General features: G+C 44.6%; 1 protein-coding gene across 1 annotated transcript; it reads right to left on the reverse strand.

The window, feature by feature from the left end:
- Positions 1-1,273: 1,273 nt before the first annotated feature.
- On the reverse strand, positions 1,274-15,719 carry eif3eb (eukaryotic translation initiation factor 3, subunit E, b). The gene is made up of 13 exons (XM_072370668.1): positions 15,601-15,719; positions 15,053-15,170; positions 13,540-13,657; positions 13,379-13,421; positions 11,954-12,058; positions 11,713-11,838; positions 9,341-9,465; positions 8,804-8,930; positions 8,620-8,721; positions 5,819-5,928; positions 5,560-5,662; positions 5,259-5,393; positions 1,274-1,612 (listed from the first exon to the last, which is right to left on the reverse strand). Exons 1-13 carry the CDS (start codon positions 15,688-15,690, stop codon positions 1,574-1,576), a joined length of 1,341 nt encoding a protein of 446 aa, XP_072226769.1. The 5' UTR covers positions 15,691-15,719; the 3' UTR covers positions 1,274-1,573.
- Positions 15,720-27,405: the final 11,686 nt, after the last annotated feature.

Genomic DNA, 27,405 nt, shown 5'->3' on the forward strand with positions numbered 1-27,405 from the left:
AAGAGCTGAAATTTATAAAAAAAAAACAGACTTTTTCCACTCAGTGTTCAGTGAAACTGAGTCCTGAGCTCAGAGTAACAGCATCTGTGAGGAAGCCGACCACAGGCCTCCACCCACTCCTGGGGGGGGTGTTGAGGGCCCACCTACCTGCCAGGTACCGCTCCAGGGAGGATGACGAGCTCTGGTTCCAGCTGTAGCAGCAGAAGAAGAAGAGCCAGACCAGGAAGGTGGCCGCTACCAGGAGCAGGACCCAGAGGAGCCGGGCCACAGCCGGGTTGCTGGCAGCCCAGGCGGTCAGGAGGTCCATGCTGAAGGCTGCTGAGCACGCTCCCCAGCAGCAGAGCCTCGCCGTCTACTCTGTGGCTGCAGCAGAGCTCCTGAGTGGCTTGCAAAGGGGGGCCGGTTTTGGTCCTCTTGGGGCAGAGAGACGGCAACCGCAGATGGATAGCAGCTGTTCCAGAAGTGGGCCTGGCTCAGCCCTCAGCCCACGTCAGCTCAGAGCGTGGTCGCCTGGAAAAGTGCGAGTATGTGCACCTAAGAAAAACAGCTCAGGGGAGTGGCTACAACCAGCAGCCACTCCCAGGAACACCAACAGGAATCTTCACATGGACGGAGTTGAGGGGCCACTCAGAAATGCACTCCAGGCACTTTTACCCTGTTTTTGAGCACCTGCCAGCTGGAACTTGTGTAAAAACAGAAGGAGGCAGCCTCAGAGCATAAAGGTGCATTTCAAAAGATACGACATGTCGTAATTCTTTGGGACAAAAACACAAAAACCGCACAGTTCGGGTTGCATCTCAGTCACAGGATTAGAAAAGACAAGAGGACGAGTGCATCAGTTAAAAAAAACAAAAACAACAGCTTTTCATTAGGTCCGGTTCCTTAAAACACTAAAGACTGGTTTAACAAGGTGTTTATAGGTGTCAAATATTTACCGAGGATGGGCAGGCTTTGTGTAAAGCTGTCAGACGTGAGGTGTGGTCAAACGTTACCAACAGAAACATCAGAGAGTGCGACTGCAGCCTAACCTGCAGCCTGTGGAGCCTCTCAACCAAACCCTGCAAGTTCTCTTCAGTTAAACTCACTCCTACCACCTTAAAAATACCAACATTTGATCAGTTTATTCAATCCGATTGTGTCAATTTTACCTGCTCCACAAATAGTTCTGGAAGGAAGAATTTAAGGCGGCAGATGCGCAGCTTTCTGCAAAAAATAAAATAAAAAATGGACTAACACCGCCATCTAGTGGCCAAAAGAAGGAGAAACACATCTCTACAGGGCGCCAACCATGTTTAATGTAAAATACATGTTCTTAAATTAAATGAGCACTTCCAAAGTCTTCACAAAAAACAAACAAATTCAACATAAACCCAGGAAAATAGGATCAACTTCATCTGGTTAATACCTGGAGTGAGGATGCCTCGATCAGGCCGAGCTGCCCCTGTTCTGGATGCTTTATTGCAGAAGTTAAACTGGTAGTTGTACGACAACAATGGGTAAATTCATTAATACATTAAACAGCCTAAATAAAATCTAAAGAGACATGTGCTTCTTCTTGACACGTTTTCCCGTCTCAGTAGAGGCTGGAGTCTTGAGCAGCCCAGTTTGGAGTCTGAGGGAGAAAAAAATAAGGATTTAATCATCAAAAAAGAAGATTTTTAGAGGCAGGCTACAGGGAAGTCCACATCTGGTCCTGGAGGGCCGCTGTCCTGCAGGTTTTAGATGTTTCCCTGATTCAGATCAATGCATCATCAGCAGGCTGCTGCAGAACTCAATCTTTTGAAGGGATCTAATTCATCTGAATCAGGTGTGTTGAAGCAGGGAAACGTCTAAAACCTGCAGGACCAGATGTGGAGTTTCCTTATATTGTCTCTGAATTTCTCCAGTTATTTCTAATAATTTGATTAAAACAGTGTTTGAGGACAGGAAACCCAAAGACAAACACTGGCTGGTCAGCAGCTGTAAGCGAGCTCATAAAAGCTGTACAGCAGGTGGGTGGGGAGTGAAGTTCCTGGTATCTCCAGCAGAGGGCAGTAGCACTGCATGAATGCAACAAGGTAAAAAAAAACATTTCTGCATCTGTTTAATCAAATGAAAATGAGAAAAAAATACCCAAAGTGATGCACACATAACTTTAGATTGATGGAGTATAATCAGTCAGATTCTGAGCTGACCTCATTCCTCCAGCAGCCACATTTTAACCAAAGTATATCGTATTTTTAGCCCCTGGTTTTACAGCTCAGGTGAGAACGATCATTCCTCAGGTCGGGACTGCAGAGCACGGATTCACTCACTTTCAATCAAAAAGGTTTCAGGTTGTTTCTACTCGAGATTCGAGAACCACTCACGGCTACTTTAACTTTGTAAGGAGGGAAAAAAGCGAGTGAGAAACCAGCTTCAAGGTGCAATCAGAGCAGCAGAATAACATTTTCGCTCATTTTCCTCCACATAAATACTTCTAACTACGTTTGCTAAGTGGTATCATCTCCATTTGGAGTAAAGTCTGCTCAGACTCGCTCTTAAGGTGGGGGGGGGGGGGGGGGCATGAAAACAGAAAGGCCCGAGCTGGGATTCCAACCCGTTGCTATGGGCGACGGTGCTAACCACCACACCACCGTGCAGCAACTCAATCAGCTGGTGGAAAACTGTCCAGAAGAGGAGTAAAAACGCAGTGAGAAGGTCCTGTAAATCAGTAATGTGGCACCTTCCCACTGGGATTGGTCGAAGTCAGCTTTAATCTGGTGGAGGTCAGTTTTAATCTGTGGTTTCTGTGGTGGAGGTCACCTTTAATCTGGGGTGGAGGTCAGCTTTATTCTGTGGTGGAGGTCAGTTTTAATCTGGGGGAGGTCAGATTTAATCTGGTGGAGGTCACCTTTAATCTGTGGTGGAGGTCAGTTTTAATCTGTGGTGGAGGTCAGCTTTAATCTGTGGTGGAGGTCACCTTTAATCTGGTGGAAGTCACCTTTAATCTGGTGGAGGTCACCTTTAATCTGGTGGAGGTCAGCTTTAATCTGTGGTGGAGGTCAGCTTTAATCTGTGGTTTCTGTGGTGGAGGTCAGCTTTAATCTGGTGGAGGTCAGCTTTAATCTGGTGGAGGTCAGCTTTAATCTGTGGTGGAGGTCAGTTTTAATCTGTGGTGGAGGTCAGCTTTAATCTGTGGTGGAGGTCACCTTTAATCTGGTGGAAGTCACCTTTAATCTGGTGGAGGTCACCTTTAATCTGGTGGAGGTCAGCTTTAATCTGGTGGAGGTCAGCTTTAATCTGTGGTGGAGGTCAGCTTTAATCTGTGGTTTCTGTGGTGGAGGTCAGCTTTAATCTGGTGGAGGTCAGCTTTAATCTGTGGTGGAGGTCAGCTTTAATCTGTGGTTTCTGTGGTGGAGGTCAGCTTTAATCTGGTGGAGGTCAGCTTTAATCTGGTGGAGGTCAGCTTTAATCTGGTGGAGGTCAGCTTTAATCTGGTGGAGGTCAGCTTTAATCTGTGGTGGAGGTCAGCTTTAATCTGTGGTGGAGGTCACCTTTAATCTGTGGTGGAGGTCAGCTTTAATCTGTGGTTTCTGTGGTGGAGGTCAGCTTTAATCTGGTGGAGGTCAGCTTTAATCTGTGGTGGAGGTCAGCTTTAATCTGTGGTTTCTGTGGTGGAGGTCAGCTTTAATCTGGTGGAGGTCAGCTTTAATCTGGTGGAGGTCAGCTTTAATCTGGTGGAGGTCAGCTTTAATCTGGTGGAGGTCAGCTTTAATCTGTGGTGGAGGTCAGCTTTAATCTGTGGTGGAGGTCACCTTTAATCTCTGGTGGAGGTCAGTTTTAATCTGGTGGAGGTCACCTTTAATCTGTGGTGGAGGTCAGCTTTAATCTGGTGGAGGTCAGCTTTAATCTGGGGTGGAGGTCAGCTTTAATCTGGGGTGGAGGTCAGCTTTAATCTGTGGTGGAGGTCAGTTTTAATCTGTGGTGGAGGTCACCTTTAATCTGGTGGAGGTCACCTTTAATCTGGGGTGGAGGTCACCTTTAATCTGGGGTGGAGGTCAGCTTTAATCTGTGGTGGAGGTCAGTTTTAATCTGTGGTGGAGGTCAGCTTTAATCTGTGGTGGAGGTCACCTTTAATCTGTGGTGGAGGTCACCTTTAATCTGGTGGAGGTCAGCTTTAATCTGGTGGAGGTCAGCTTTAATCTGGTGGAGGTCACCTTTAATCTGTGGTGGAGGTCACCTTTAATCTGGTGGAAGTCACCTTTAATCTGTGGTGGAGGTCAGCTTTAATCTGTGGTGGAGGTCAGCTTTAATCTGTGGTGGAGGTCACCTTTAATCTGTGGTGGAGGTCACCTTTAATCTGGTGGAGGTCAGCTTTAATCTGGTGGAGGTCACCTTTAATCTGGTGGAGGTCAGCTTTAATCTGGTGGAGGTCAGCTTTAATCTGGTGGAGGTCACCTTTAATCTGTGGTGGAGGTCACCTTTAATCTGGTGGAGGTCAGCTTTAATCTGGTGGAGGTCAGCTTTAATCTGGTGGAGGTCAGATTTAATCTGGTGGAGGTCAGCTTTAATCTGGTGGAGGTCAGCTTTAATCTGGTGGAGGTCAGCTTTAATCTGGTGGAGGTCAGATTTAATCTGGGGTGGAGGTCAGATTTAATCTGGTGGAGGTCAGCTTTAATCTGGTGGAGGTCACCTTTAATCTGGTGGAGGTCAGCTTTAATCTGGTGGAGGTCACCTTTAATCTGTGGTGGAGGTCACCTTTAATCTGGTGGAAGTCACCTTTAATCTGTGGTGGAGGTCAGCTTTAATCTGTGGTGGAGGTCAGCTTTAATCTGTGGTGGAGGTCACCTTTAATCTGTGGTGGAGGTCACCTTTAATCTGGTGGAGGTCAGCTTTAATCTGGTGGAGGTCACCTTTAATCTGGTGGAGGTCACCTTTAATCTGGTGGAGGTCAGCTTTAATCTGGTGGAGGTCAGCTTTAATCTGGTGGAGGTCACCTTTAATCTGTGGTGGAGGTCACCTTTAATCTGGTGGAGGTCAGCTTTAATCTGGTGGAGGTCAGCTTTAATCTGGTGGAGGTCAGATTTAATCTGGTGGAGGTCAGCTTTAATCTGGTGGAGGTCAGCTTTAATCTGGTGGAGGTCAGCTTTAATCTGGTGGAGGTCAGATTTAATCTGGGGTGGAGGTCAGATTTAATCTGGTGGAGGTCAGCTTTAATCTGGTGGAGGTCACCTTTAATCTGGTGGAGTCAGTGAAGGACCCTCCAGCAGTGGGCTGGGTGAAAACTCTTATCTTACCTCATTCCTATTGCTGTGAGCCACCTTCTTCTCGATGTTCATGGCCAACATCTGGCTGCGGAAAGACAAGCTCTTGGTCTTTTCAATCACCTGCTGGTACGGCGACACTGCGTTGTTGCCCATGACAACGTGACCCTGAGAACCCAAGAGACAAGAGATCAAATTCTCTTTAAGTGACTGCAGCCTTTCACTCTGACGGGGGGGGGGGAAATGACAGCATTATGAGTGCTGCTGGCTCCATTAGAGCCATTTAGCAGTCAGAGTTTGTGTTTTGGAGCCGGATCAGAACTCAGAGCCTCACCAGTTTGGAGTCGATCTTGGCATCGAGCCTGGCGTTTCGGATGAGATTGACGATCCACCGCTCCGCCTCCTCGGGCGTCATGTTGAGCTTGTCTGCCAACATGCTGCGAGGAGAGAATGAAGGAGGGACGTTTCCCTTCAGTAAATCTACTCTGGAGGAAGTTTGGAAGACTGAGGACAAACGAGGGGTAACTTTTACCCTCGTTTCTCTTCTCTAACAGCAAATAAAGAACCAGAACGCTCTGATACAGACGACCTACTTGATGCTGATACACTGGTGAATCCGACAAAAGGTCTCAAAGATGAAGAGACGGGCGTTCTCAATGAAATCCTCAAGACAAGCGACCAGAAAGAAGTCGTTCACCAGAACCTGAAGGGAAAACAGATCTTATTACAGTAAAAACCACACAAACAGTCATTGTAAGGATTAATAATCTGTTTATTCAGGAAGGATAGCTGAGAAATATCTCTGTTATCAAGGTTCTCAGGCAGCTCAAATACACATTTACCCTCAGAATCACAGTTAGGACAGCCGAATGAAAACAATCGAGCTTCGCTATTAAAGCTGCAAGGAATTGTGGGAATTATTACCTTTCTTTTATAAAGGATGATCCGGTGAGTCCGATGCTAAGTGAGATCTTACAGGAAGCATCGGAGCTCATTAGGAGAACTCAAACAGCTCTTATGGCTGCTGCTCGGATGCTTTTGGTCATTTCACTCGTTTAAAGGTGTTTTTAAACCTTATTTCTGGCATGAAATACGTTCATCTACTCACTGAGAACAGTTTGGTGAAAGTCGGCGTCCTTCGGAAGATATTTAGATAACTGGAGATCCATATAACGGAGTGAATGGGGCTTAGAGGATGCAGCCTCTAAATAAGGCATTATCTGTCTTTATTTCACCAATACTTTAAGAAGAATGAATGAATGAACGTGTGCTATAGCTCTGTTAGCTCATAGCTGCTGTTATGTGGCTACTTGCAGCTATAGGAGAGCTAACGGAGGGATTTCTACACAGGCACTCTACTGGGACCACTTCATCCACACGCCCCCCTGCAGCACAGTTTATTCACTCCGTGCTCTGTGACAGTCGGCTAACTTCACACAGAGTTTGCTGCTGATAGTTTTGTGCAACATGGCAGGATATTTATCAGATTTTGACCACGTGAACGACGACTTTGAGTAAGATGGACGTTCTTACCGGAGTGAATGAGCTGTGCTGCAGGGGGGCGTGTGGATGAAGTGGGCCCAGTAGAGTGCCTGTGTAGAAATCCCTCCGTTGTAGCTTTCTCACATGACCAGTTTTTAGGGTTTGAGTCTTACTCACTGATTCCAGCTTTGTTACAGTGTCCTTGTCACATATCACAGACTAACTGGGCCCAGTGCAGCTAGAACTAAATCAGACCCAATGATTTTACGGCACCACATTAGCTGCTCGTGTGCAGTCCAGAGCGTCTCCGAGGCAACAGAGGAGGATGTAGGCGGGACGTAGAAATGATGGCTGTCATTGGTTAAAGGGGAACTCCAGTATTTTTAAACCTTATTTCTGGCAGGAAATACGTTCATCTACTCACCGAGAACAGTTTGGTGAAAGTCGGCGTCCTTCAGAAGATATTTAGATAACTGGAGATCCATATAAGGGAGTGAAATTCACTCCGGTAAGAACGTCCATCTTACTCAAAGTCCTCGTTCACGTTGTCAGAATCTGATAAATATCCTGCCATGTTGCACAAAACTATCAGCAGCAAACTCTGTGTGAAGTTAGCCGACTGTCACAGAGCACGGAGTGAATAAACTGTGCTGCAGGGGGGCGTGTGGATGAAGTGGTCCCAGTAGAGTGCCTGTGTAGAAATCCCTCCGTTAGCTCTCCTATAGCTGCAAGTAGCCACATAACAGCAGCTATGAGCTAACAGAGCTATAGCACACGTTCATTCATTCATTCTTCTTAAAGTATTGGTGGAATAAAGACAGATAATGCCTTATTTAGAGGCTGCATCCTCTAAGCCCCGTTCACTCCGTTATATGGATCTCCAGTTATCTAAATATCTTCTGAAGGACGCCGACTTTCACCAAACTGTTCTCGGTGAGGAGATGAACGTATTTCATGCCAGAAATAAGGTTTAAAAATACCAGATTTCCCCTTTAAGAAGTTTCCAAAGTGGTTCAACTGGACCTGCATCGTTCCTCTCAGTCATACCAGATTCATACAATTTGTTCAGTCTCAAAGCTCTTGCTGACACACATTCAAAGCCTCAAATAAAGCCCTTTGTCCAACAACAATGACGGCAGAGAAGCGTCAAACTAAGAGGCGGAGCCTCTAAAGACACGACTTTAATCCCACGACAGTTGAGCCACTGATTGTACATGAGGTTTTAAAATGAACCTGTGGGAATGTGTTTGTCATCCATCAGAGCAGCTTTGCACCAGACTGCCAGGCAGAATGAATCAATACGGATCAATGCAGCAACAGATCAATAAGTCTGTGAGACGTGCTGCCGTGGAGCTGCAGAAATGCATCAGAATTCAATCATATGAAGTTTAACAGAAAGGTAATTCATGAGGTTTGTGATGGGGATGGACTTCTGTTCTCTGGGAGGAAAACGGATCAGAATATTTAAAGCCTCTTGAGCATGAAAACCAGCAGAATGACACGTTGATCCCCGCATCGTTTCGCTCACACGTCTGACAGGATAGCTGAAGCCTTTGCAAGCACTGCATAATTCATAAAAGAGAGGTTAAAAGCCAATTCACGAGTGCACTTTCAGAATGTGCAAACGGGTCCCAAAGCCCGGATTCAACACTGCAGTGAAGGGTTTCTAAGGAGCAGCAACGCAGTCCCAAATCTGACAGCTGTTCCGCTTTGGAAATCAAACTGAATGAAAGTCGGAGCCAGCGAATCAGGCCAGACGTGGATTTGCTGCGGCTGAATAGCTGCAGAGTTAAATGCCTGCGACTCAGGGCTCTGTGGCTCGGGAAAGCTCCGAATTCACCTTCAGTCCCAGGAGACGGCCAACTTTTATGGGCCCGTTTAGGCCTGTTCACCATGAGGATGGCGTCCTTACCGACTCGCACTCCCGCAGCTTCTTCTGTGCGCTGTCAAAGTCAAAGTTCACGTAGAGACACTCCACAAACTCTGTGATGGGGTCCTTGTATGTGTAGGACTCCTACAGATGAGAGAAAACAGCATTCAGGCCCGTTACGAGTTGATTCAAGCGCAGTTATTCCCATGGAAAGCTTTGGTTTTACCTGCTGAATGACCTTCACCAAGTCCTTGAGCACCTGCCGGCGCTTTCGTACGTCTTTGTTGGTGATGACTGCTGTGGTGAGGTAGCGCAGGATGTGTGGGCACATCGTCTGGATGGCATTCAGGTACCTAAAACACAGCAGGAAGAAGCACGCTTTCATATCACTTCAGGAAAATGTGCCGAAGATGGAGGACAAAACACGGCGACTCACTGTTGGAAAAATCATACAGTTATACTATGACAGAAGAGTCCCTCCATCTTTTCCTCTTCTATGATTCAAGCAAAAGTGTTTTGACTCTTGTACTAGTCTTTCCCATAATATTAACTGGTGAGAAATGCCTTTTTCCCATAACATCGTGTGATCAGCAAGCATAAACAACATAAATAGCTGGAGCACCATTTGGTAAGGAAGACAACTCTGAGCAGCTTCCTGACAGGTTGTGCCGACTTGTCTCTTTCTTGCAAGAAATAAATGTTTTGTGTTAATCGTATCCAGCGACTCTGAGCCTAATTTTGAGAGAATTTTTCTAACACTCACTGAGGCTGGTAGAGGAAGAGCTCGATGATGTTGTCTCTGCCTTTGGGATGGTTGAAAAACACAAAGAGGGACCAGTGGATGAGCCAGGTCCTCTGCTGCAGGGACTGAAGAGGAGAGCTCACCGACTGCCAGGAGACAGGAAACAGAACACCCACAACTTCCTGTCAAACTCCAGGCAAACAAGCAGCTTAGAGTACGTTCCCACAGATACGCTACAGCCTGACAAGGCTGTTAGAGGCGTTAGTGAAGCTACAAACTTTGCTTCTCACTCATTTTGAGGCACACTGGCTACACTCCCAGGCCTCAAACTGCCCCGGAGCCCGTTTGCTTCATGGTTGATATTTCTGAGAGCTTTTGATGCCATCTTTGTGGATAACATCAGATTAATGTGCACGGCTGTGCATGTGCAGGAGATTTGTCGGGAATTCATTTGTAGGAATCTCTGTCTCTGATAGATGTTGATGCCCCTTCCGGCTCTGCAGGATCGACCTTTTCACCTCTCAAATGGACGTGAAACACAGCTTTTTTTCCTCATTTTCCCCCACAATGAGATGCAAACCGTCTCTTGTGGTGATTTCCAGTCGTTATGGACTTCCTCTTCTGTGCAGGAACATCTGTACCTCTGGGTCAGAACATGTGCAGCACAGCTACGTCAGTTTGAGTGAATGCACGCATGCAGCCTCAGGCTGTAACCTCCTGTTATCAGGATGACCAAGCATAGAGCAGCTCTCTGACAGCCATCCAGCTGATTCAGCCTGCTGCAGCGAGAGCTCTGACAGCCGATTAGATTTCTGCTTGTAGTAAAATGTAAGATTATAAAAATCTTTCAGGGTTTGACACAATTTGAATCCAATTAAAGATGAATTCTGCAGAAGAAGAATCTCTTCTCTGCAGAAGAAGAATCTCTTCTCTGCAGAAGAAGAATCTCTTCTCTGCAGAAGAAGAATCTCTTCTCTGCAGAAGAAGAATCTCTTCTCTGCAGAAGAAGAATCTCTTCTCTGCAGAAGAAGAATCTCTTCTCTGCAGAAGAAGAATCTCTTCTATGCAGAAGAAGAATCTCTTCTATGCAGAAGAAGAATCTCTTCGCTGCAGAAGTAGAATCTCTTCGCTGCAGAAGAAGAATCTCTTCGCTGCAGAAGAAGAATCTCTTCTATGCAGAAGAAGAATCTCTTCTATGCAGAAGAAGAATCTCTTCTATGCAGAAGAAGAATCTCTTCGCTGCAGAAGAAGAATCTCTTCTATGCAGAAGAAGAATCTCTTCTATGCAGAAGAAGAATCTCTTCTCTGCAGAAGAAGAATCTCTTCTCTGCAGAAGAAGAATCTCTTCTCTGCAGAAGAAGAATCTCTTCTCTGCAGAAGAAGAATCTCTTCTCTGCAGAAGAAGAATCTCTTCTCTGCAGAAGAAGAATCTCTTCTCTGCAGAAGAAGAATCTCTTCTATGCAGAAGAAGAATCTCTTCTATGCAGAAGAAGAATCTCTTCTATGCAGAAGAAGAATCTCCTCTATGCAGAAGAAGAATCTCTTCTATGCAGAAGAAGAATCTCTTCTATGCAGAAGAAGAATCTCTTCTATGCAGAAGAAGAATCTCTTCTCTGCAGAAGAAGAATCTCTTCTCTGCAGAAGAAGAATCTCTTCTCTGCAGAAGAAGAATCTCTTCTCTGCAGAAGAAGAATCTCTTCTATGCAGAAGAAGAATCTCTTCTATGCAGAAGAAGAATCTCTTCTATGCAGAAGAAGAATCTCTTCTCTGCAGAAGAAGAATCTCTTCTCTGCAGAAGAAGAATCTCTTCTCTGCAGAAGAAGAATCTCTTCGCTGCAGAAGAAGAAGCTCTTCTCTGCAGAAGAAGAATCTCTTCTCTGCAGAAGAAGAATCTCTTCTATGCAGAAGAAGAATCTCTTCTCTGCAGAAGAAGAATCTCTTCTATGCAGAAGAAGAATCTCTTCTCTGCAGAAGAAGAATCTCTTCTCTGCAGAAGAAGAATCTCATCTCTGCAGAAGAAGAATCTCTTCTCTGCAGAAGTAGAATCTCTTCTCTGCAGAAGTAGAATCTCTTCGCTGCAGAAGAAGAATCTCTTCTCTGCAGAAGAAGAATCTCTTCTCTGCAGAAGTAGAATCTCTTCGCTGCAGAAGAAGAATCTCTTCTCTGCAGAAGAAGAATCTCTTCTCTGCAGAAGAAGAAGCTCTTCTGCAGGTTTGAGGCTTTAATTATCTGTTAGGGATCCTGAATCATTTCATGTTCTGGGGATTTTTTTTCATTCTAACTTCACCATATCTGGAGAATTCATTGCAGAAGTAGCGACTTTTCTGTTTTTACCCCCCGGTGGCTCAATGGGAAGGGAAGTGGAAGCTTTGGACTCTTGGATGCATTCTTACATTGTTATCAATGGTCTCCCGGAGACGTGTGAGATCCTCCATGGCTGCCTCCCAGTTCTGCATCAGGATCTCAGAGGCCAGTTTTCCCCACAGGGAGCTCAAAGCGTTCCTGTCCGTCGAGGGAACCTGAGCAGACAGCAGCAGACTCCATGCATCATCATCACAAAGAGGCTGATTCATTCTGTGAGGAACGTCACAGCGTATTGGTGGATGCACATCATTCAAATATAAATATTCTTACCAAGACACGGAAGAAGTAGAGGTACTCTGCAGCTCCAGAGTAGTTACCGCACTCATACTGGAACTTGGCGTACCTGTACAGCGTGTCCAGGTATTCCTGACGAAACTGAGGCGCCAAAGCACACGAGATGTAAAAATAATAAGTTTAAAACTGAGTAAATACTTAAGAACAACAAGATCGTTAGGAAAAACATCCATCCATCACTCCATCCATCCATCCATTCATCTATTTATCATCCATCCATCATCCATCCATCTATCTATCTATCATCCATCCATCATCCATCCATCTATCTATCTATCATTCATCCATCATCCATCCATCTATCTATCTATCATCCATCCATTATCCATCCATCTATCTATCATCCATCCATCCATCATCCATCCATCTATCTATCTATCATCCATCCATCATCCATCCATCCATCCATCATCCATCTATCTATCTATCTATCTTCCATCTATCTATCTATCATCCATCTATCTATCTATCTTCCATCAATCTATCATCCATCTATCTATCTATCTATCTATCTATCTATCTATCTATCTATCTATCTATCTATCTATCTATCTATCTATCTATCTATCTTCCATCCATCCATCATCCATCCATCCATCCATCCATCCATCCATCCATCCATCCATCCATCCATCCATCCATCCATCCATCCATCCATCCATCCATCCATCCATCCATCCATCCATCCATCCATCCATCCATCCATCCATCCATCCATCCATCCATCCATCCATAGGGGGGCTGCAGCCTATCCCAGCCATCATTGGGCCACACAGAGACAAACGTCCACACTCACTCCTGAGCACAGTTTAAAGGCACTAATCAACCTAACAGCATGCTTTTGGACGGTGGGAGGAACCCGGAGAACCCGGAGAGAACCCGGAGAACCCGGAGAGAACATGCAGCCTCCACACAGAAAGAACCAGCTGGGGATCGAACCTGGAGGTGACGGTGCAAACCACCACACCACCGTGCAGCCTTTAGGAAAGCGTGCACATCTTTAATACTAAAATCAAAACACTAATTAAACTCCACAGTCCTGAAAAGCATCAAACTGAGTGTTCTTCAAGCTGCCTTTGGGTTCTCTTTCAAAGAAAGCTAATTGGAAGGAGCTGCAGGGCTCACAGCATCTTTTTCATCTTTTTAAGGCAAAAACTGTTCTTATTTCTCCTCCATCAGTCAGTTCTTTAAGAGCAGCGACTAATTATCAACAAGAAATAATTATCCGCAAAGTTCCTCTGATTATTAAGTGGGGAATGAGCACGTCTGTGGGTTGTGCTGGATGATGTGACAGCTGGTTGTTATGGAAACCTGAGCACACGTCTTGCAACCCACTTTGAGGTTACACATTTTTTACAGAAAGAAACAGGGAGTATACACGGCTAACGTCAAAGAACTTACATTGTGTTTTTCTGACAGGTAGTCGAAGAGCATCCTCCCATCTCTGGTGAAGAGCAGAACAAACCGGTCCATCAACAGTCCACACACACGATTTTACAAGCACTACAACGGTGTCAGAAGTGCGAGAAGAACCACAGACGTGGAGTTTCTGTGACACACACCTTGTGGACTGCATCTGACGAGTTGTTTCCGGGTCTTCAAACATCTTGACAATGGGCTCAGTCTCTGACTGGAGCTGCTTCAGTTGGGCCACCACGGTACTCCTCTTCTCCCTCAAGGCTGAAGCACAACATCCACTCATTAACCGCAGCGACTCGACTCCAAACAACAGACCGTTTGCAGCAGTAAACTGAGGTTTTACTCTCATAAGGCTCTAAAATTACATGCTTTTGTACTGTAACTCGACAGCTTGGGCGAAAAGAGTAACCAGATGCTACACTCTTAGCTACAGATCGACCAATTATCTGTTTTAATGTCAATAATTTGGGTCAGAAAAGCTGATGAATACAACCCTTCAAAGTGGAATCAGATTACTTTCATTTGAACATAAATGATCTCAGCTGCAGGATGTCAGATTAAACTCAAACTGATGCTCATGTTAAGAAAAAAGCCAAAAAGAATTGATAAAAATATCAGAAAACAAACAAACTAATTACGAACCAGCTTGGAAATCTAAGTACTCAAAAAAAGCAAGAATCAGCATTTGATCAACACATAATATCATCTCCAAAGCTTATGAGCTATTAGCCTTTGCTTTGGGAGGACTGCACGTCTCTCCACCTGCGATGTGAAAAAGAGGAGAACTGAGAAGGCTCCTCTACAGGATTTACTAGAATCTCTGGGGACATTTGGGACATTACAGCTGGGAAGATGCTGAATCTTTTTAAGTACCCTATAAATTAAAGTAAGACCCAGATATGACACCCCAGATACATCTGGCTGCCGGCTCAGGCAGAAGACAGCTTCACAGAAGTTGTTTCCTTTTCTCTTCATGAATCTGAAGCAGCACAAACCTTTCTGAGCACCTGTGGAAGTTGTTCTCTCATTTTAGTATTTCCATTCATCTTTTCTTTTTCACATCTTCTGAAATGGAAACATGGCAACAGTCACTTTATTTCTGCAGCTCGACTTCATCGAGTAAGCAACATTATGAGATTAACATTAGCCACAGATGATGTGGAGATTCTGCACATAATACTGCAGTCGGATGTATGATTATACACTTTGAGTAAACTATTTGGACAATTTTTATCCTCCAAAGTCTTGCAAGTCTCTTTTTTGTAATCCGTCTCTTGAAACAGCCGATTAGCTGTTGCATCATGGGGTCAATTTGAGAACAACTTTATGCCCCATTTTTACTGTAAATAACGTACAGGCCGGTGTTGTTTCAAGAGAACCAGTCTGGCAGAAAGAAATTACACATTGTACTCTCCCTGTGGCTGAACAACCCATTAAATAAAGCACAAGCACTCGCCAGCCGGAGGCAAAGAGGGGCAACATGTGCCTTTGCCTTCAGAAGAAAGATAAAAGATGAATAGATATGATCTGTATAATGTGGACACATTCCAAGTTAAATATGACACTGTTCCCTCTCCCTCTCTCTTTGTGTCCAAGAGGCATCTTAAACTGAAGCTGTGACAGTGTGTGCTGTGATATTAAAGTGCTCTTTCTTACAGTGTGGGATCTCCTTGTCCGGGTACAGATTTTTGTACACATCCATGGCGAAATCCACCATGTTAGTGTCGCTGAGGAGGTCCAGCTTTCCCTGGAGAAGCTCCTTCTCATTGTAGATCTGCCAAAACCACACATTTACATTATCACCAGGAGAGTAACTACATTAAACGCGCTTTTAATTATCACAAGGATGAACACAACAGATACATGCATGCGGCTGGTCCCATTCAACAAACGTTAATCCACAATAAAAGCTAAGCTACAGGCTAATACGCTTCGCTATGAAGCTAATTAGCGACCAAACCAATCCGTTTTCATAATTCTATGTCACTTACCGAATCTACAACTTATGTTAGAGCACTGTCAAGGTTATTAAGAGCCAGAATAAGTGTAGATGATAAATTAGAGGCTACTGTTAGCTGCCCGCTAACGCGACTGCTACCTGCTAACCAACAGTTCTAGCAACAGCCATGTTCAGACCGCACAAACCGCCGCGAATAAACAGCGACAGAATATTTCAGCATCTTAAAATGCAACAGTGCTGTTACCTCCTTCACAGACAGGAACTCCAGCAGAGGAAAAACTAAATGCCGGTCCAGAAAATGTGCTATCTTAGTTGTTAGGTCGTACTCCGCCATCTTGGCCGACTTCTAAACCAAACTTTATTGACAAATCGACCGAAACACAACGTCTATTGATGATGACGTCATGACGTGGCTCATATAAAACGAGCAATACAAAACAGCAAAAAACACACAAAGGGTAACACTTAACGAAATAGATATATTGTTTTATTTAAGAAAGCATTCAACTGAAAATTATCTAAACCTTTCACTTTATCTTTGAATCATTTTTGCCAAATTTCAAATAAATAAGGTGAAGGAGTCAGATAGAAAACCAAACTTGACAGACTTTAAACTCTATTACCATTTCATTTTGTTCAATTATAAAAAAGGCTGCAAAAACTATAATTGAAAGACAAAATCAAAGATCTGCACACCATACTCTAATAATAACTGTTTATTGTCCCATGTACACTGGAGAAGATTCTCATATTCATATTCTAAATATTTGTGTCTTTATTGGTCTGTTTTTGTCCCATTTCCTATTTTTCTGTTACTATTAAATATGTTCATATTGTGTATTGTTACATGATTATACATTTTAAATGATTGTATTACGGAAACTGAATACAAACGATCATAATTATAATAATAATAACAACAATAATAAGATGAATTCTAACAATAGTTTGTAATAATAACTAAATACTAAAACTAATTGACTATTTTTTTTTTAATTTGCTTTGGCTCCATTCTTGAATAACAAGTAGTTTTGTTTTTTTTAATCACAGCAGATCTGAATTTACTGTGTGTTTCTTTTTTTAAAGTAAGTTGAATGTGTGTTAATAAATGTGTCAGAACGGGTTCGATTATCACAGCTGATGAGTTGATTCTCACTGAAACAGTCAAGTTCTTCACAGCTTCACAGTCACTCCATCACTGTTAATGCTATCAACAGGAAAATTATCTATTTAGGTAACCTGAAAGATTTCTGGCATAACTTAAAGAGATTTATGCATTTATTAATATTTGCACTAATGTAGATATCATTAATATATCTTAACAGGAAAAAGTCAAAGGAGAATTGTGTTTACTGCACATCTACACACATTATCTATGTGTTTATAACTGCCCAGTAAATCTAAAAAGCTGTGTGTGATACAGCTACAGTCCCTGTGCACCTTAAGCTTTTGACCAAAGATACCTTTCAGCATTAGTTGGACAGACAGTATGAAGCAGCCTACTACCTTTTTCTTGCATGCATTTTAGCTGTAACACCCCATCAAACAGTGCTGTGAACTGTGTGCTTAACTGTGTTCCACATGAACCTAAACTTAAAGATCTTTGGAAGTCTTTAAGTGTGCAAACTAGTCGTAAGGTTTAAAGGAAAAAGGGAAGAGTCGTAGACAGATAAGAACATGTGGTACGAAACAGACTAAATACACATCAGTTAGGTCTCGTGTTGTTGGACAGGATGCTTTAAAGTACTCTGATGTAAAACATTTCAGGTCCAGCAGAAGAACTATTCTTGCTTTGTTGACATGTGACAGACCTGAACGAGTCTCCTGCTGTTTCACTGACCTCCCTGAGGTCAGAAGAGGGACCGGTTGGACAGGTAGCAGCTGTCACCACAGCGGGAACTGTGATCCGAAAGCGGGACGCTGAGTTCATCAGCATCAGTTAATGAGCAGGAAAATGTACTGCTCAGCCTGCTGGGGATGTTTCCGGCTCAAACCGGCTCTGATCACAGAGTCTGAGCCGATGCTGGGGTCGTAGTTTTATTCATTACCTCCTCATTTCAACAGCTCTCAAATCTGACTCATTTTTATAAAGCAGAAAATGCAATTAAGATAAAAATGTTTCATATTTTCATCACAACAGGCAGAAAACTGATGACAGGGAAAAAAGTGTCCAGTATGAAGTCATCTTATTGATTTAATTCTGTAAAGAACAGATATTAACTGCATTATGCGACACTCTGAGCTCTGAAATACAACTTACAGCAATAAGAGAGGCTTCTCCTCCAAGGCCAGTGCTGTGCTTCACAGCTTTAATGAGCGTGAGCCAGATCTCACTCTCAGATTTAAGGGTTTCTCTCCACTGAGGTAAAGCACAGCTCCACCTCAGCTCCCACCATGAGGGAGGAGAAAAAGCCCTTTGAAATGACACCAGGCTGAGCTCCGCTGTGAAGGAGGCAGACATGTCTGCGGCATCCAGAAATGATGCCGACGTCTCAGTCTGAGTGACAGACACCTGCAGAGCCGTGCTGCTAATGTGGTTAAAGAAATACCTGAGGTACAGTAAAAGGCACGTTCTTCCAAACCTCAGTGAAAGCAGGCGGCCAAAAGAAGAAAAAAAGGCACCGAATGATTTTTCTGGGTCATCTTTAGAAAATCCCTGGTTTGCATTCATCCGTCGGAGAGAACAGTTTGACGTGAAGTTTTTAAAGCTGAAAGGCGACTCACTGGCCTTCATTTCTCGCCATGTCTGCAGAGGCCCATTTAAAAAGGTTAAATGGAGGTGAAACACACTTAATAACTTCTATTTTTTCCGTCAGTTTTCTCTGAAAGGAAATTGACTGAGACGAGTCTGAGTTTCTGTCACACACAAAAAGCTTGAACAGAAGAAGATGTCCTTGTTGCTGCGTGGCATACATCCCAATTCATCTCCTTCCACATGAATTTTCTCCCTCTTTTCTCACGTCTTGGCTGGTCCTGAAGGCCAGGATTCAATCTCAGCTGCTGGAAGCCTTCCAGTTCTTTTTGTGAGAAAAAAACAGAGGAGAAACTGAATATTTGGAGCTCAATCAAGAAACTTAATTAAAGTAATGAATGAATGAAACTTGACAAGCGATAAGTTTTACTACATGCTCTTTACGAGGTGGTGTGTGGAGCCACTGAGTGTCGAAGCGAATGGATTTTCAGGCTTAAAGCAATCTGTCTGAGGCCTCCCTGCACATCAGGTTCCGAGCCAGTTTCCAGCGCTGTCTGCAGGGCGAAGTTTACTGATGCAGCGGCAGAAAACGAGCAAATTCATGGCCTGTAGCCTGTTGGCTGGCTCTGCCTCTGTCACCAGGCAACAGTGTGACCAGCCATGTGAATTCAAGCCTTAAGTGACTACAAAGATAAAATAAAGGCGCAGTTTGACCATTATAACAGTGATATACGTCCCTGTTGTTACTTTTAGGAATTTTACCAGGATGTGTTGCAGCTTTTACTGCTTCAGGGTTCAGACGCCATCATCGGGGAATTATACACGCAGTCAGATTTGAATGTGCAATATATAATAAAAAGTAGAAGTAGATTTACATTCCAGACATCATGGAAGCGAATGATGGAAAAGGGGAGTCTGTGGTGTGAAATGCTATGTTAGTGAATGCAAAATGAAGTTAAACACAGCTTTAAAAGAACAGGAAGAAGAGGGGAAAGTACGGCGAGATTTACGGCAAAAATTGATTTAAATTCAATTCAACTTTATTTATAAAGCGCCAGATTACAACAATTGTCATCTCAAGGCACTTAAGTAATAAAGTCCAATTCAAGCCAATTGGAATTCAATTCATTGTAATCATAATCCAATTAATTCATATGGAGCCAATTAAAAAATAATATCCGAGCTAAGGAAACCAACAGATTGGACCGAAACTTGTCTTCAGTCCAATCTCCCGTCCTGAGCCTGAGGGACTGTGGAAAGGAACGACTCCCTTTAACAGGAAGAAACCTCTGGCAGAACCAGAACCAGGAAGAAACCTCTGGCAGAACCAGAACCAGGAAGAAACCTCTGGTAGAACCAGGAAGAAACCTCTGGCAGAACCAGAACCAGGAAGAAACCTCTGGCAGAACCAGAACCAGGAAGGGTGTCCATCCGCCTCGACCAGCTGGGGTTTGAGAAGACAGAAAAGAGGGAAAAGAGGGGGGAAAAACACCATAACACCATTCAAAGGATACCTGCTGGAACAGGGAAACACAAGTTAATAACCACAATAATGTCACATGGACATAAAATCATTTGAGAAATTAAACAGGAGGAAAAAGAGAGCAAAGTGAGGAAAGGTGTGACAGATGAGCTCCCCAAGCAGGCTGGGCCTATAGCAGCAGAACTATGGGATGTTTCAGGCTCACCTGAGCCATCCCTGACTATAAGCTTTATCAGAAAGGAAAGTTTCAGCCTGATCTTAAAGGTAGAGAGGGTGTCTGCTTCCTGAAGCCAAACTGGCAGCTGGTTCCACAGAGAGGGGCCTGATAACTGAAGGCTCTGCCTCCCATTCTGCTTTTAGGGTCCTGATAACTGAAGGCTCTGCCTCCCATTCTGCTTTTAGGGGCCTGATAACTGAAGGCTCTGCCTCCCATTCTGCTTTTAGGGGCCTGATAACTGAAGGCTCTGCCTCCCATTCTGCTTTTAGGGGCCTGATAACTGAAGGCTCTGCCTCCCATTCTGCTTTTAGGGGCCTGATAACTGAAGACTCTGCCTCCCATTCTGCTTTTAGGGTCCTGATAACTGAAGGCTCTGCCTCCCATTCTGCTTTTAGGGGCCTGATAACTGAAGGCTCTGCCTCCCATTCTGCTTTTAGGGGCCTGATAACTGAAGGCTCTGCCTCCCATTCTGCTTTTAGGGGCCTGATAACTGAAGGCTCTGCCTCCCATTCTGCTTTTAGGGTCCTGATAACTGAAGGCTCTGCCTCCCATTCTGCTTTTAGGGGCCTGATAACTGAAGGCTCTGCCTCCCATTCTGCTTTTAGGGGCCTGATAACTGAAGGCTCTGCCTCCCATTCTGCTTTTAGGGGCCTGATAACTGAAGGCTCTGCCTCCCATTCTGCTTTTAGGGGCCTGATAACTGAAGGCTCTGCCTCCCATTCTGCTTTTAGGGGCCTGATAACTGAAGACTCTGCCTCCCATTCTGCTTTTAGGGTCCTGATAACTGAAGGCTCTGCCTCCCATTCTGCTTTTAGGGGCCTGATAACTGAAGGCTCTGCCTCCCATTCTGCTTTTAGGGTCCTGATAACTGAAGGCTCTGCCTCCCATTCTGCTTTTAGGGGCCTGATAACTGAAGACTCTGCCTCCCATTCTGCTTTTAGGGGCCTGATAACTGAAGGCTCTGCCTCCCATTCTGCTTTTAGGGGCCTGATAACTGAAGGCTCTGCCTCCCATTCTGCTTTTAGGGGCCTGATAACTGAAGGCTCTGCCTCCCATTCTGCTTTTAGGGGCCTGATAACTGAAGGCTCTGCCTCCCATTCTGCTTTTAGGGGCCTGATAACTGAAGGCTCTGCCTCCCATTCTGCTTTTAGGGGCCTGATAACTGAAGGCTCTGCCTCCCATTCTGCTTTTAGGGTCCTGATAACTGAAGGCTCTGCCTCCCATTCTGCTTTTAGGGGCCTGATAACTGAAGGCTCTGCCTCCCATTCTGCTTTTAGGGGCCTTATAACTGAAGGCTCTGCCTCCCATTCTGCTTTTAGGGGCCTGATAACTGAAGGCTCTGCCTCCCATTCTGCTTTTAGGGGCCTGATAACTGAAGGCTCTGCCTCCCATTCTGCTTTTAGGGGCCTGATAACTGAAGGCTCTGCCTCCCATTCTGCTTTTAGGGGCCTGATAACTGAAGGCTCTGCCTCCCATTCTGCTTTTAGGGGCCTGATAACTGAAGGCTCTGCCTCCCATTCTGCTTTTAGGGGCCTGATAACTGAAGACTCTGCCTCCCATTCTGCTTTTAGGGTCCTGATAACTGAAGGCTCTGCCTCCCATTCTGCTTTTAGGGGCCTGATAACTGAAGGCTCTGCCTCCCATTCTGCTTTTAGGGGCCTGATAACTGAAGGCTCTGCCTCCCATTCTGCTTTTAGGGGCCTGATAACTGAAGGCTCTGCCTCCCATTCTGCTTTTAGGGGCCTGATAACTGAAGGCTCTGCCTCCCATTCTGCTTTTAGGGTCCTGATAACTGAAGGCTCTGCCTCCCATTCTGCTTTTAGGGGCCTGATAACTGAAGGCTCTGCCTCCCATTCTGCTTTTAGGGGCCTGATAACTGAAGGCTCTGCCTCCCATTCTGCTTTTAGGGGCCTGATAACTGAAGGCTCTGCCTCCCATTCTGCTTTTAGGGGCCTGATAACTGAAGGCTCTGCCTCCCATTCTGCTTTTAGGGGCCTGATAACTGAAGACTCTGCCTCCCATTCTGCTTTTAGGGGCCTGATAACTGAAGGCTCTGCCTCCCATTCTGCTTTTAGGGGCCTGATAACTGAAGGCTCTGCCTCCCATTCTGCTTTTAGGGGCCTGATAACTGAAGGCTCTGCCTCCCATTCTGCTTTTAGGGGCCTGATAACTGAAGGCTCTGCCTCCCATTCTGCTTTTAGGGGCCTGATAACTGAAGGCTCTGCCTCCCATTCTGCTTTAAGGGTCCTGATAACTGAAGGCTCTGCCTCCCATTCTGCTTTTAGGGGCCTGATAACTGAAGGCTCTGCCTCCCATTCTGCTTTTAGGGGCCTGATAACTGAAGGCTCTGCCTCCCATTCTGCTTTTAGGGGCCTGATAACTGAAGGCTCTGCCTCCCATTCTGCTTTTAGGGGCCTGATAACTGAAGGCTCTGCCTCCCATTCTGCTTTTAGGGGCCTGATAACTGAAGGCTCTGCCTCCCATTCTGCTTTTAGGGGCCTGATAACTGAAGGCTCTCTCTCCCATTCTGCTTTTAGGGGCCTGATAACTGAAGACTCTGCCTCCCATTCTGCTTTTAGGGGCCTGATAACTGAAGGCTCTGCCTCCCATTCTGCTTTTAGGGGCCTGATAACTGAAGGCTCTGCCTCCCATTCTGCTTTTAGGGGCCTGATAACTGAAGGCTCTGCCTCCCATTCTGCTTTTAGGGGCCTGATAACTGAAGGCTCTGCCTCCCATTCTGCTTTTAGGGGCCTGATAACTGAAGGCTCTGCCTCCCATTCTGCTTTTAGGGGCCTGATAACTGAAGGCTCTGCCTCCCATTCTGCTTTTAGGGGCCTGATAACTGAAGGCTCTGCCTCCCATTCTGCTTTTAGGGGCCTGATAACTGAAGGCTCTGCCTCCCATTCTGCTTTTAGGGGCCTGATAACTGAAGGCTCTGCCTCCCATTCTGCTTTTAGGGGCCTGATAACTGAAGGCTCTGCCTCCCATTCTGCTTTTAGGGGCCTGATAACTGAAGGCTCTGCCTCCCATTCTGCTTTTAGGGGCCTGATAACTGAAGACTCTGCCTCCCATTCTGCTTTTAGGGGCCTGATAACTGAAGGCTCTGCCTCCCATTCTGCTTTTAGAGGCCTGATAACTGAAGGCTCTGCCTCCCATTCTGCTTTTAGGGGCCTGATAACTGAAGGCTCTGCCTCCCATTCTGCTTTTAGGGGCCTGATAACTGAAGGCTCTGCCTCCCATTCTGCTTTTAGGGGCCTGATAACTGAAGGCTCTGCCTCCCATTCTGCTTTTAGGGGCCTGATAACTGAAGGCTCTGCCTCCCATTCTGCTTTTAGGGGCCTGATAACTGAAGGCTCTGCCTCCCATTCTGCTTTTAGGGGCCTGATAACTGAAGGCTCTGCCTCCCATTCTGCTTTTAGGGGCCTGATAACTGAAGGCTCTGCCTCCCATTCTGCTTTTAGGGGCCTGATAACTGAAGGCTCTGCCTCCCATTCTGCTTTTAGGGGCCTGATAACTGAAGGCTCTGCCTCCCATTCTGCTTTTAGGGGCCTGATAACTGAAGGCTCTGCCTCCCATTCTGCTTTTAGGGGCCTGATAACTGAAGGCTCTGCCTCCCATTCTGCTTTTAGGGGCCTGATAACTGAAGGCTCTGCCTCCCGTTCTGCTTTTAGGGGCCTGATAACTGAAGGCTCTGCCTCCCATTCTGCTTTTAGGGGCCTGATAACTGAAGGCTCTGCCTCCCATTCTGCTTTTAGGGGCCTGATAACTGAAGGCTCTGCCTCCCATTCTGCTTTTAGGGGCCTGATAACTGAAGGCTCTGCCTCCCATTCTGCTTTTAGGGGCCTGATAACTGAAGGCTCTGCCTCCCATTCTGCTTTTAGGGGCCTGATAACTGAAGGCTCTGCCTCCCATTCTGCTTTTAGGGGCCTGATAACTGAAGGCTCTGCCTCCCATTCTGCTTTTAGGGGCCTGATAACTGAAGGCTCTGCCTCCCATTCTGCTTTTAGGGGCCTGATAACTGAAGGCTCTGCCTCCCATTCTGCTTTTAGGGGCCTGATAACTGAAGGCTCTGCCTCCCATTCTGCTTTTAGGGGCCTGATAACTGAAGGCTCTGCCTCCCATTCTGCTTTTAGGGGCCTGATAACTGAAGGCTCTGCCTCCCATTCTGCTTTTAGGGGCCTGATAACTGAAGGCTCTGCCTCCCGTTCTGCTTTTAGGGGCCTGATAACTGAAGGCTCTGCCTCCCATTCTGCTTTTAGGGGCCTGATAACTGAAGGCTCTGCCTCCCATTCTGCTTTTAGGGGCCTGATAACTGAAGGCTCTGCCTCCCATTCTGCTTTTAGAAACTCTGGGAACCACAAGGAAACCTGCAGCCTGAGAGCAAAGTGCTCTAAGGGGAAATAATAAAGGTTTCGGACGAGTTCAGCCACATTATTACTGAGAGGAACGTGTTTCTGCACATTGGGGCCTTTCTAAAAAGATAATGTCTCAGGTTAAATGACTGAAATCAGAGCGCTGCTGCCTCATGTTGCTTTTAAGCTCAGCTCAGAGCGAAAAAGAAGAAAAAGTGTCATCAAACCTGAGGAAAGAGAAAACAAAGTCGAGACATTTAACCTCACATGCTGTGGGCTGCATGAAATGAACTGAACTCCCTGAGATGTCGGGGAAGTGAAGTCATTTAACTGTAATGTTAAAACACTTAGTGTGTCACACACATGCACACATGCACACACACACATGCACATGCACAGTCAGTTCAGAGTGCAGAAAGGAAGCTGGAGGGCAGGACTGTTTAAAGTGTTTCTATGGACCAAAGACAATAAAATGCATCTCAGCCTTAACAGCTGTGGGGAAAAACATCCCCTTTTCTGTTTTTTTTTGCTACTGTGAGGCGACTTTCCATCAAAACGAACACAACTGCATACAAGACGTGAACATGGGGAATTATTTCTGCTTTTGGCTGTTGCTCAGCGAAGCAGGCAGATCTGGCAGATCTGAGCATGTCACTCCGGTGTTAAACCGGAGATTAATGATTGGCCTGAGCTGCTTTGAGGCAGCAATAATTGCGTCGGTGCAGCAGAACGCGCTGTAAACACGGCACAGACGTACCGTATATATGTGTGACACCTTCTGCAGTTTATGTGGTGAGAATTAACACATTCAGCAAAGCAGAGCAGCACTCATCCAGCTCCATGTTTCTGAGACACGAGGCTCTCGAGCTGCTAAATGCTCCATATGTTACCAGCTAGCTGCCAGTTTAATCCATGCAATGAGTTTACTGCCAATAATTCATCATCAAAGGATCATTTGTTGCCCTAAACAGTGTGAAACATAAAAAGAGGAAGCACTTTCCACTACAGCAAGGTAACAACATGGACATAAAGAGGTAGTAGCATGCAATTACAGAGCAATAACAGGTAAAAACATGGTAATAACAGGCCGAAAACAAGTTAATAAGGAGCCTGAAACCAAGAGCCGTATTAGGGAAACACATTTTTAGACGACAACAAGGCAAAACTATCCAGTTATGATGGAAAAATGGTAAAAAAAAGGGACATAAATGTGATGATAATAAACCTTAGGACTGGTAATTATCATATTAAAGTGCTGAAATTCATGCCTTATGGACATTTTGGTAACACCAAAGAAATTAAACGTTTTTTTGTTGCCATGGAAAGTAGTTTCCAGATAATAACCATGAATCAGGGCTGCAAAGTGACTGTTTCATGTCATCAAACCAAACATCCAGAGGTTAAATGGGCAGCAGGACTGAATGCCTCCCAAACGGCGTCATGCTGCACTCATGTTGGTGCGTTTGTGGGTTTTCTCGACTGGATTTGGATCAGCTGTTTAGGCTGTAGGTCGGCCCGGCTCCGCGGTATCGATAAGAACAAAGTTGATTAACTCTGTCTGTAAAACTGTGTGGGCTGACATCTGAGGTTCAGCTAAGAAACAGCAATAAACCAGCTTAATTAGCTCATAAAACTGTTTAATTCTACCTCTTTGTGTTTTATTTGGAAGCTTATCTCCTGAGAGGTAGTGATAGCTTGGATCACCCCCAGAGAACAGAGGGCCAACGTGCCTCTCCTGGCCGCCAGGAAGCGTTTAATCAGCTTGTTTCAGCAGGTTTCTTAAAAGAAACCGTGCCTGAAATGCTTTAATGACGTCACATGGGTTAATTAGGCTGTTATCTGATAATGGATAAATTTGTGTCATTATCTTGAAATCCCAAAGCTTGTTTTTTCTCCAGATAAATATGTTAGTTGACCTGGTAAAGTCTGTTTTCCTGCTCCTGAAACACTGGGATGGCCTGCAGAGCAGCAGAGATAAGTTGGTGATAATAATGATGATAACTCGGTGCTGCAGGCCTGTTCTTACGGCTAAACTGTCAGTGAAGTTGGATGTTAACACAGGAATCACTCAAGCACACTCTGATCAGATTGTTATTTTACAACCTGGTTTCTTTCTCTGTTATTTTACAACCTGGTTTCTCTGTTATTTTACAACCTGGTTTCTTTCTCTGTTATTTTACAACCTGGTTTCTCTGTTATTTTACAACCTGGTTTCTTTCTCTGTTATTTTACAACCTGGTTTCTTTCTCTGTTGTTTTACAACCTGGTTTCTTTCTCTGTTATTTTACAACCTGGTTTCTCTGTTATTTTACAACCTGGTTTCTCTGTTGTTTTACAACCTGGTTTCTCTGTTATTTTACAACCTGGTTTCTTTCTCTGTTGTTTTACAACCTGATTTCTTTCTCTATTATTTTACAACCTGATTTCTTTCTCTGTTATTTTACAACCTGGTTTCTTTCTCTGTTATTTTAAAACCTGGTTTCTTTCTCTGTTATTTTACAACCTGGTTTCTTTCTCTATTATTTTACAACCTGGTTTCTTTCTCTGTTATTTTACAACCTGGTTTCTTTCTCTATTATTTTACAACCTGGTTTCTTTCTCTGTTGTTTTACAACCTGGTTTCTTTCTCCGTTATTTTACAACCTGGTTTCTTTCTCTGTTATTTTACAACCTGGTTTCTTTCTCTGTTATTTTACAACCTGGTTTCTTTCTCCGTTATTTTACAACCTGGTTTCTTTCTCTGTTATTTTACAACCTGGTTTCTTTCTCTGTTATTTTACAACCTGGTTTCTTTCCCTGTTATTTTACAACCTGGTTTCTTTCTCTGTTATTTTACAACCTGGTTTCTTTCTCTGTTATTTTACAACCTGGTTTCTTTCTCTGTTCTTTTACAACCTGGTTTCTTTCTCCGTTATTTTACAACCTGGTTTCTTTCTCTGTTGTTTTACAACCTGGTTTCTTTCTCCGTTATTTTACAACCTGATTTCTTTCTCTGTTATTTTACAACCTGGTTTGTTTCTCCGTTATTTTACAACCTGGTTTGTTTCTCCGTTATTTTACAACCTGGTTTGTTTCTCTGTTATTTTACAACCTGGTTTCTTTCTCTATTATTTTACAACCTGGTTTCTTTCTCTGTTATTTTACAACCTGGTTTCTTTCTCTGTTATTTTACAACCTGGTTTCTTTCTCTGTTATTTTACAACCTGGTTTCTTTCTCTGTTATTTTACAACCTGGTTTCTTTCTCTGTTATTTTACAACCTGGTTTCTTTCTCTGTTATTGTACAACCTGGTTTCTTTCTCTGTT

This window comes from Leuresthes tenuis, unplaced genomic scaffold (assembly GCF_036924035.1).
Source record: "Leuresthes tenuis unplaced genomic scaffold, fLeuTen1.0.hap1 SCAF_18, whole genome shotgun sequence".
NCBI classification, from domain to species: Eukaryota; Metazoa; Chordata; class Actinopteri; order Atheriniformes; family Atherinopsidae; genus Leuresthes; species Leuresthes tenuis.